Genomic DNA, 12,236 nt, shown 5'->3' on the forward strand with positions numbered 1-12,236 from the left:
GATTATTTGTTGTTTAGGTAAAAGTCCAACTAATTTGCAAACGCAAACACAAACACAAATTCCTAATTTCAAACTTGTTTTTCTTACTTTTCCCGGACAGGTCAAAAAATGAGATGAAATCTAACTGACCCCCACTACCATACTTTATTCCCTTTCATTCAAACCCTTGAGGTTTTCGTTAAATTGCAAAGATATATCGATTCTCACACATTTAGTAATACAGTAATGTACTATCTACTTAATGCGAGTATCGTTACAATAAAGATGGGATTTCTTATTTCCACGTAACTCTAGAAATGGTATGTGGCGGTAATCTAGAAAATATACATCGTGTATCCTCACAAGAGGACTTATGTTCAAAATTCACTAGCATTCATATCTTGATATGGTCAAGGAAAGGATTAGAAACGGTTACTGTATAACGCGGGCTAAAAATAGGCGCTATCATTGATTAGCCTGAATAGAGAAAACGTCATCTATTTACCAGCTTAAATCTTGCTATATAGGCTGTTAGGAGATGATTTCGTTGCAAATATACTACTCACTAGTTCCTTAATGTGAGATTCAAATATGTGGTTTACATTGATAATCAATCAAAAATATACATTAACATGTTATATAACACAATCAATTATAGCTTTCATGAATTTATTAACCAACAAAAGTAGCTTTTTGGATTTTGATCGTTTGACCTACAAAAATTTCGAGTATTTGAGATGAATTAGGACTCCGGGTTATCTCTAGTAATGACGAAACTTCAAAATGGTGTAATATACAGGGTTAAGCAGCACTGTGGGCTGGTCAATCATTTTTAGTGGTCCCTGAACTGTATGCACCTTTTAAATATGGTCCTTAAACTATAAGCTAACTCTAAAAATGGTCCCAACTATACGATCTATCTTATATAAACTTTTTATTTATTTATTACGAGTTCATTTCTTGGCATATGCTACCCTTCATTATAAGGTACAGCCTCCATATGCAATATCATCATTTCCTTACTCATGTGAATCCCACTGTGGTGTAACTTTTTTTACGTATACTTGAGTATCCGACTTATTTTTCATAGCCATCACGAGGTAACCCAGTGGTTGGGGCCCCGACATCCTTACAAAATGTCTCATGTTCAAATCTTGTGGTAGCTAGAGAAGGTTGGAAACAACCAGATAGTAATCATTGTAACCCGAACATGGAGAAACTTCAGAACTTTATAACCAAGTATCTGACTCATTTTACGAGTCGATTAATCGTAGGGCGATTATCCGATTTACAGGCAGTTCGAAGTTAACTTTTATTCGTATACCTGAGAATCCGACTCGCTTTATAAGCTCTAATTAATCACAGAGCAACTATCCAATTTACAGAGAGTCCAGAGTCATCATCGATGAACATCCGTGACCACAAGGAGAAATGGTGCAACTTAACATCATCCATTAAAGATTTTGTTCAATCACTTTCTTATGCAAAAATAGCATATGGAAATAGGTCTATAAACAATAGTTCTCGTATGACCCAACTTTTAAGATTAAAGAAATAGAGTTAATAAATATAGATCTGTTTTTTTCACCTAATTCAGAGAAAAACACTAGTCAAGCAACAAAAAATTGACAATTACACAATGATCTGCAAACAAAAGCATCATTGACATACTAATTTGTCAAAAAATAAATATTTTATTCATATCTAGCACTAAACTTCTAAGAGTATGTTTTTTTTCCATTTAACCATCGCAAGATAGCCCAGTGATTGGAACTCTGAGCTCATTGCAAGAGGTCTCAGATTCGTATCCTGTCTTGGACGAATATTTTGTGGTGGCTAAGGAAGGGTTGGAAACAGCCAGAGATTAATCATGTTGGGCTGCATACATCAGAATATGAGGTCGGATTACTCTTCATCTTTGGTAGTCCGAACAGAAGAGAGGGAAAAAAAATCAAGCGTAAATTACATTTCTGATTCACACAAAATCATCTCTAAAGACCGTTTATTACACTATTCGTGCTTGTGAAACCCATGAAAATTTGATTCTACCATTTTCATGGCGTCTCACACGTTTTTTGTTTTTGTTTTCTTTAACCTACTTATTGGCCGGAGGTCCATTCGGAAACAATCTCTATATCCATAGAACATTGAGAGGAAGGACTTTGTCTACTATTGAGGTGTTTCACTCTCGGTGAAGAAATAACTTGTCTTTATTCTAGAATTAAGGAAAGATTGTCTACATCATACATTCGCATACCCCAATTTTTGTGGGATTGAGTTTTGTTGTCGTGGTTGTGATTTGCATATTTTTCCCAACTTCTTTCTGTCACACTTGAATCAACAAAAGTACCCTTAAATCATCTTTTATTTTTTCTTTATTCATGCCTTTTGGTAGTTTAAAAACTGATTATTATTCAATCTTAACACGATAAGAAAGTATATGAATTATCAAGAAGTTAGATTCTGTGGAAAATAAAAAATAATACGGTATGTGGGCACATGAAAATAAAAATATTAAACAAGAGAAGACAAAGCTATCTTTGTCTAAAACTTATTAATAACAAAATACAAATTTGAGGAATTTATTAGTGTATTATAATGAAATTGCTCTAGATAGTGTGTTTAGCAGTATAGTCTAAAGAGAATTTTGAGAGATCAATCAATTAGAATCTTTGGACAAAAACAAATATCAACACCAACATCGTCTCATTTAATTATCAGATAACTAAAATAATTAAATTCTCTGCAATCTGAAAGAGAATGTTGTCCCCTACCTTTTAAAGAAAAATAGTATGGATCTCTTATAGAACTAATTACACCCTATAGTTGTATCCACAACAAAAAACTTGATTTATTTTAACCACCTAAAACCAATTCAAAGATGAAACTAATGTCATCTGTCTAAATTTTCAGTAATTCACTAAGTAACAAGCACTAACAGGCCAAAATAACCATGGCAACAACAGGAACAAAATAAGAAACAACACATGGTCCTAGAAAAAATCAGAGTCAGTTTGGGGTCATCTTTGGAACCAACATCGAGTACATAGTACGAAAACAATCACGACGGGCGTACAAACTATTGTTTATGACGATCTCTATCAATTAATTGTACTGTAATTAAGACATAAAGTATATGTTTTCACTTTCCATATACATCCAATACCACTTAGCTACGCACTTTTAGCTTTGGTAAGAAAAAATATTATCATTGACTCATTACCATAATGTATTCATTGGCATAAGGGTTAAATGTCTGAAAATCTATCCTACTTTACCCAAAATAAAAGTTTGATGCACATTATAAAAAAATTCTAAAAAATCAGATTACACTAGAAATTATGGTTAAAGTTTGATAAATTTTCATAACTTTAACCCTTTTGTTAAAACTCTACTTGTAATTATACATTTTTCAAACTCAGATTAACAGGAGATAAGCACTCTTAGCAAACTGATATAAGAAATGGCCTAATGGGCAATTTTTGAATTAGAACATCTACTAAAGCTCTCATAAAAAGTTTGATACAATGTGTACAAATTAGAACCCATTCTGTTAAGCCCTAATGTGAATTTGGATTCTTATGAAATTGTGGTCTGAATGTAGGAGGAGAAGCAACTAAAGGGAGTACCTGTGAAGAACTTGAAGGATACTGATGACTAATTTCCTTTTCATTAGAGACAATAACTGTGATGAATGATCCATTTTCATCACCTTTGATTTTATACTCATCACTTTTTTGAACACAACCATCAACTCTGCTTTTTTCAATCAATTTGCTTTTTTGAAGTTTATCTTCAGCATCTCTCAAAAACTTAAAATTTGGAGGTGGTGATGCCCAAATCCTGTTGAATTCTGCATCACTTGTTGAATGTCTCAATGGACTAAAAGTTTTTAGTGTTGAATCTCTTGGTGGAGTTAAAAATGATGGTGAAGCAATTGGAGTAAAATATGGTGTCTCAACTGAAAACACAACATCACTCAAACTTCTACCTCTTGACCCTTTTTTACTCCTATCTTCTGATTCCAAATCTTCTTTTGTTTCTTCTTTAATTGTGAAGAGAAACCTTGGTGGGCCAGAGAGGTTATGCAGCCTCAAAAGCTCACTTTCAACAGTCAAGTCATCATAATGTTCACCAAGTGGTCTAAACCATGATTGTGAAGATGATGGTTGTGGTTCATGAACTTGGGTGTCTGTGGTTAGCCCTGTTGAGCTTAAAGATGAAGGCTTTTTCCAACAAAACAAGTACAGAAACTCTTTTGCTGGACTATTATAACTTTCTTGAATCTCTCTATTAGTTACCCTTTTCTTCTTCCACCATAACAAATAGTACAGCTCAGCAATAAGAGCTAACAATAAACAACCAAACACAAGACTTAAACCAAGTCCTACTCTACTTGAAGATCTCATATTTATTGACTCACATTACAGATGATATAAAAGAAAACTATTTTTCTTCAAAAACTTACTTGATGAACCTCATAGGACTTTTCACAAACAGCTGGTGTGCATGAAAGCTTCACAAAATGTTTTTGAATCAATTTAGCATGGAGAAGCCTTGTTTCCCTTATCTTTATCTGACCATAAAAACTTTGGCTCCAAAAATAGAGATATTCCTAACTCTAATAAAGTGAAAAATTATATACAAAAAAAAAAGTATATGTATTCATACGCGTGTGTGTGTTTTTAATTTGAAATCAAGCTCTTGAATGATTATGCATCATTAAATTGGTGAATCGTCATTTTTTTACTCTATAGTTTGTATCCATAAGACCACCCTATGGTTAGTTACCCGTCCATTACCCGCTCATTATCCGTAACTAACCATAGACACCACTTAGTTACCCGCATTAGTTACCCGCTTTCAACATAGATTTAACGGAAGAGTTATAGGAATTGCGGGTCTCAGTGCTTTTTATTGTTGGACTTGATGCTTTATTGCTTGTACGTTGTATATTAAGAGGAGTATTGTTTTAGCCATGATAGGGAGTGTTTAGTTATGAGTTAGTTATAGGATATTGGCGCTGATGTGGAAGGTTAAGAGGATGAATAGTTTAGTTACGATAGGGAGTGGCGCTAAGAATTAAAAAATAGACGTGTGACCACAACCACATCTTGTCTATGTTATAAATAATTTACATTTGTTTTGATGTAACATAAAGACAAGGATAAGTTTTCCACAGAAAGATTCTTTTAAAAAGAAATGAAAGTGAGATTATTTCTCCATTTGTCAAAAAAGTGCACTAGTGATAACAGGGTGAAATCTAACTCCTTAAATAAGAAATAAAAGATTGCCAATAGTGCGTTTGACTTGTCATGATTAATAAGTTACGATCAAAGATACACTTTGTTGTTTTTTGATAAATTTGTGTAAGGCTTGGAGCTATATTATCATATATCATGTGTGAATATGTAAATTTTTTTTTTTTTTTTTGAAAGCAAGATATTATATTACTCAAGAAAATCTCAAAGTACAATATACGCACACCTCAAAGCGTAGAGATACCGAGATAGAATCCTACGCCAACTAAAAATACATGGAAGGAAACGCGCTAAATTCACAACTTATACAAGTAGTGATCTAGGATTATGTAACCAATCATGCCATTCGATTTTTCTTTTCTTGCAACGCTTTGCGACCCAATCATAGCTCAAGACTTGAATCTCATTGAGTGCATTCGGAGGAGTCCAAGATGTCTTCTTAAAAACTTTTTGGTTTCTATTCTTCCAAATAAGGTAGCCGCAAATCCATTCAACCGCTTGCCATAATTGACCACCCAATTCGGAACAATTCGAAGGAACACAACCGCGAAGGAGATTATCAAAGGAAAGATTAGTCGAATCAAAACCCCACCAATCACGAACTTTTTCCCATACTACTCGAGCATGCGAACACGACAAAAGAGAATGGTTGACCGTTTCTATATGAACGCCACAAAGAGGGCAAAGAACGGAATTAAGATCAATACCCCGCTTGTCGAGTTCGGACAAGACGGGTAATCTTTCCCGCTTCGCTCTCCAAACAAAAACTTCTACCTTTTTAGGAACAAGATTATTTTTCATAGATACCAAGCTTGTGTTACTTGAAGGATACATCTTTTCCATAATTAATTTTGTTAACTTATTTTTTGAAAAGAGACCGCACCGACTTAGCTTCCACGAAAAATGATCTTCTTTATCCGGATTTATAGCAAAAGTTGAAAGTAGTGATTCGAGACTATCAATTTCACCTTTTGTACGCCCCGTAATTGGACGAGTCCAACTCCACGAGAACACGACCGAGCCATCAATGGATTGTATACGACTAGCAACCGAAACTTAGGGGTTAGATTCGAGCCGCACCAACCTTTTGAAAACCTCCTTTAGCGGTTTGTCCAATAACCAAACATCTTCCCAAAATTTCGTGTTGCAACCATCTTCTATCACTCTTGCAAAGGATTTTGTAAACTCAACACCCGCGTTGTCTATCTCAAACCCTGCTTTAAAAATATTGATCCAAGAAGAATTAGTAGATAAAAAATTCCCCCACATATTGAGAAGCCCCGAAACCCCATAAATACTCTTAATAACCTTAACCCACAAGCTAGTGGTTTCGGAATGAAACCTCCACCACCACTTGCCGATTAAGGCCAAATTTTTACAATTTAAAGAGCCCACGTTATGTCCGCCATCCGCCCGAGGACGCATGACATCATCCCATTTAACCCACGAAATTTTAGAAATATCACCCGATCCACCCCAAAAAAATTTATGTCTTACACACTCGAGTTTTTTAAGCACGGAGGGCGGGGCACGGTAGAGCGAAAAGTTGTACAACGGCAAACTATTTAGAACCGCATTCACGAGAGTTAAACGTCCACCGAAAGAAATCGTATGTGCTTTCCAATCCGATAATTTCTTCTCGAATTTATCAATCACCGGTTTCCAATTTGATAATTTTTTCATGTTGGCACCAATGGGAAGCCCAAGATAAGTCATAGGAAAAGTTCCCATTTTACATCCAAACACATTCGTCATATCCTCGACTTCCTTTTTATCTACACCCACACCAAATAAATTGCTCTTATTATAATTCACTTTTAGACCGGAGCTTAGTTCGAAGCATTTTAAAAGCTTCATTAGATTTTCCACATTCTCAAAACTCCACTTACCAAAGAAAATGGTATCATCCGCATATTGCAAGTGAGATATAGGGATTTTATCGTTACCAATTTCAACACCACAAAAGAGACCTCTAGAAAACGCCGATTTAGCCATCCAATTTAGACCTTCCGCCGCGATAATGAAAAGAAAATGAGAGAGGGGATCACCTTGTCTAACCCCACTCCCGAGGTGAAATTCTTTCGTTGGAGAACCGTTTACTAAAACCGAGATGGAAGCCGAACTAAGGCGTGATGCAATCCATTTCCTCCATGTGAATCCATAACCCATCAAGAACATCATTTCATCCAAAAAAATCTCAATTAAAGCTATCAAAAGCCTTTTCAAAATCAACTTTAAACAACTTACTCTTTATGTGTTTGCTCTTCGAGAATTCAAAGAATTCATTTACGACCAAAACACCATCCAAAATGTTCCTTCCTTTTATAAAAGCGCTTTTCTCAAAACCAACAATATTTGGAACGACCTTTTTAATCCGATTAGAAAGGAGTTTTGCAACGATCTTGTAAAAGCTACAAATGAGGCTAATAGGCCTATACTCACTTAGACTTACCGGATTAGCAACTGTGACAACCCAGAAATTTTCGACCAAATTTAAACTTTAATCTTTATATGTTTCCGACACGATAAGCAAAGTTTGTTAAGTTAAATCTCAAGAATTTTAAACTATGTTCATACATTCATTTAACCTTGACCGGATTCCGACGATTCACGAACCATTATATAAATAGATATAATTATATAGATATGTATATATTATAACTTGAGAATATTAACAAAGAATTAAACGTATAATACTTTACATGAACGTATTTGTTTCAATATGTTCATCGATGGAATTAGAAGATAATATCAAATGATTGATTTATCATATACATTGAATTATGATTATGAGTCTCTGTTGAGAGGTCCACATTGATTTGAGAAATCTTTTCTTTTTAACAATATCCGAAAAAATGGTAAAGTGATTTACAAATAAGAACAAATAGGTCAATTAACGATAACTGGACAAAGGTTAGTAGAGATTAACTTTCAACACAATGATTGCCTCGAGTCTTTTGATAAAATAATTATTAGTTTTTATAATATTGAAAACGTTTTATGACATAGTTGAAATCATTTAAGGAATGAATTTGAATATATACAATAGGTCGAAACGTTAATTGTTAGAACTAATTATATATAAATAACTTGCAACGTGTATTTAAAACGTGTTCATTAAATATATATGTTTTCAAAATAGTTAAGTACACGATAGTAATACTCGCTTAATGATGCGATGGATATTTAAAACGTTAGTACATAAATAAATTGTATCTATTTAAGTTTTAAAATGAAAACGTTACGTGTTATAATATTTTTCTAAACAATTTTAAAACGAACTTTAAAATATAATTAGTTTGAAAAACTAAATATTATATTATTAAATAAATATTTCAAATACATACAATACGTACAAATTTATATTTTTAATGAATATATATATATTTTACAAAGTGATAGATATAATATTAACTTGGTCATAAAACGTTAATTTAAAATATACATTTTGACAAACAATGAAACATTGATTTATAGAAACAAATGACCACAACACTCAAATGAAAAGATTATACTTTAGATAATATAATCTATCGAGGTTTAAGTCTATTTATTTTTAAAGGTAGACGTCGCGAAACATAAAGTACTAGTTTTCTAAGCGTACGAAAATGCGTTCGAGAAATCGAAACTAGGACATAAGTCGAGCATGAACGTACGAGTTAGTGGAACTAAAATTACAAGTTAACAATGCACTTAAATATAATATAATATAATATATAATTAATTATATAAATTAAATATATTATATATATTATTATATAAATCGTCGGCAGCCTTGAAATCATTGGGAATGAGCTGGACAGGGGAGCTCCGCGATCGCGAAGCATATAGGCATTAAACCTCCGCAATCGCGGAGGTGTCGGTGACTGAATTGGTTATAAAACTCGATCATTCTCTGCTCCACTTTTCGATCTCTTTATCGAGAGATATATACTCCGTATTTATTTATTTTATTATTTATATTATTATTATTAATTCAAATGTATTATTAGTAGTATAAGTATTATTGTTATTAGTATTATACCTAAAATACTACGACGAGGTTATGAGCGAGTTATTTCAAAACGGGTTTTTTCGAGTAGGATAGAGCTAAGGAAATTATGGGTTATAGCTATGGAGGTTATGGGTAATGTTCGTGGGTATGCTCGTGAGGTCAATCTAGTATTTATCCTCTCTGTCGCGTCCACGTACTTTCTGCAATATTGAATCTCAATATTGATACGTGAGCACTCATAACTTAACTTTTATATATTAATAGTGTATCCCTGACTAGTGCTCGAGTATATAGGATTATGCATGCTTGTACATTTGATATTATCGTTAGATAGGTTATGTTGAATCCTGAATTAGATACACATGCTACTGAGATAAGGTATATGATATGCATGTCGTTGGAAAGCTAGCGAAAAATTAAGAACTTTTCATTTAGATATCGAATGATTTCGATGAACGGATTAAAAGATATAGTCAATTGAATTATTATTACTTTTAGTATAGTTATTGTTAAAATGATTATTATTACTATCGTCGTTATTATCGTCGTTATAATTATCTAATTATTATTATTATTATTATTATTATTATTATTATTATCATCATCATCATCATTATCGTTATTAATAAAAGGTATTATCATTAAAAATTGTTATTTTTATTATTATTACTATCGTTATTATCATTTAGGTTATAATTAGTATTATTATTATTATTATTATTATTATTATTATCATTAAAATAGTTATTAGTATTATCATTAATATTATCATAATATTTATTATTATTAGTATTATTATAATTAAAACTAATATTAGTAACATCTAATTATTATGATTACTATTATTATCATTATTATGAACGCGATATAAAAGACGACTACAAGCTATTAACAAATTGATTAGGGAATAATGAGTATAAGTATCATGATGAAATAAAAATATTGTAAGTTATTGATTTAGATAAAAATATCATTTTCATTATTTTTATCATTATTATTATTAAAAGTATTATTAATATTAAAACTATCATTTTTACAAAAATTATTATATAGGAATATCATTGTTAATATAAAATATCATTATTATTATCATTTTAGTATTATTATTATTAATAAAATTATCATTTTATTATAATATCATTTTTTAGTAAATATAAATATTGTTATTATTATTAGTAGAATAATAATAATAATTATTGCAAAATAATACGACTTTTTACTTACTATTGTTATTATCGATATTATTTTATCAAAAAAATAGGCGATACAAAGATATTTTACTACGTGTAATATAATTACATTAATAATACCTATCATATTATTTTTATGACATTAACTGAACTTTATAAATATTATTACTTAAGATATATAAAAGTATATTTTTATTATATAAATTTTAATATAAAATTTTGTTTATTAATAAATGAATTATATTATTTACTCTAATAAAACCTGTTAAAAATATTTAAATATATAAAATGACTATATTTTAACTATATAATAATCATGTATAGATTTTGGAAGTCATTTTGGTCAAGTTGACTTTTGTTGACTTTTGCATATTAGTCTCGAGCATTAGGATTGTGGTACACTATGACTTGACCTAAATTGTTAGACAAATATTGACCAACATATAAATATATATAATTAATATAGGTTCGTGAATCCGAAGCCAACTTTGCACTTGTTCAATGCCATCATATGCTTAATTACTACGAAATACAATATTGTGAGTTTCATTTGCTCCCTTTTTAAATGCTTTTGCAATATATATTTTTGGGACTGAGAATACATGCGCTGCTTTTATAAATGCTTTACAAAATAGACACAAGTGATCGAAACTACATTCTATGGTTGGATTATCGAACCGAATATGCCTCTTTTTAGCTTGGTAGCCTAAGAATTGGTGTTTATAATAATTGCCACCAATTGACACGAATCCTAAAGATAGATCTATTTGGCCCAACAAGCCTCATCCGAGTTTCGGATGCTTTAGTACTTCGATTTATCATGTCCGATGAGAGTCCCGGAATGATGGGGATATTCTATATGCATCATGTTAAGGTCGGTTGCCAGGTGTTCACCATATGAATGAATTTTAATTCGCGCGTTACGCTTGTCAATATATGAAATCTTGTGGTCTATTAAAATGATGGAAATGAATGGTTATGATAAACTAATGAACTCACCAACCTTTTGGTTGACACTTTAAAGCATGTTTATTCTCAGGTATTAAGGAAATCTTCCGCTGTGCAATTGCTCATTTTAGAGATATTACGTGGAGTCATTCATGACATATTTCAAAAGACGTTGCATTCAAGTCGTTGAGTTCAATAAAGATTATTATGACAGATTAGGTCATTTATAGTTTGGATATTATGAAATGGTATGCATGCCTGTCAACTTTCGATGTAATGAAAGGTTGTCTTTTGAAAATGAATGCAATGTTTGTAAAATGTATCATATAGAGGTCAAATACCTCGCAATGTAATCATATGTTATTGTATTCGTCCTTTTGGATTAGGACGAGTCGTTTCAGCAACTTTAGGAATTAGAGTGATGAATGAAGAGTTGCAACCCGGAGAGATGACACCACTTCGCCAGAAATGAAAGGACCCGTTCATATACATTATAAACGATTCACAATAATTGATTACATTGCGAGGTATTTGACCTCTATATGATACATTTTACAAACATTGCATTCGTTTTTAAAAGACAAACTTTCTTTACATCGAAAATTGACAGGCATGCATACCATTTCATAATATCCACTATCCAACTATAAATTGATTTAATAATAATCTTTGATGAACTCAATGACTCGAATGCAACGTTCTTCGAAATATGCTATGAAAGACTCCAAGTAATATCTTTAAAATGAGCAAATGCACAGCGGAAGATTTTCTTTAACACCTGAGAATAAACATGCTTTAAAGTGTCAACCAAAAGGTTGGTGAGTTCATTAGTTTATCATAATCATTTATTTCCATCATTTTAAT

The 12,236-nt window shown here is 31.8% G+C and overlaps 1 protein-coding gene across 1 annotated transcript; it reads right to left on the bottom strand.

The window, feature by feature from the left end:
- Window positions 1–3,403: 3,403 nt before the first annotated feature.
- Window positions 3,404–4,722, bottom strand: LOC139895876 (uncharacterized). Its single transcript, XM_071878421.1, has one exon. The coding sequence runs from the start codon at window positions 4,386–4,388 to the stop codon at window positions 3,540–3,542; it is 849 nt and encodes a 282-aa protein (XP_071734522.1). The 5' UTR covers window positions 4,389–4,722; the 3' UTR covers window positions 3,404–3,539.
- Window positions 4,723–12,236: the final 7,514 nt, after the last annotated feature.

The sequence above is a fragment of the Rutidosis leptorrhynchoides genome, chromosome 3, assembly GCF_046630445.1.
Source record: "Rutidosis leptorrhynchoides isolate AG116_Rl617_1_P2 chromosome 3, CSIRO_AGI_Rlap_v1, whole genome shotgun sequence".
Classification (NCBI taxonomy): domain Eukaryota; kingdom Viridiplantae; phylum Streptophyta; class Magnoliopsida; order Asterales; family Asteraceae; genus Rutidosis; species Rutidosis leptorrhynchoides.

Coding starts and splice junctions, on each gene's coding strand:
- LOC139895876 (XM_071878421.1), bottom strand. CDS start 4,388: ATGAGATCTTCAAGTAGAGTAGGACTTGGTTTAAGTCTTGTGTTTGGT.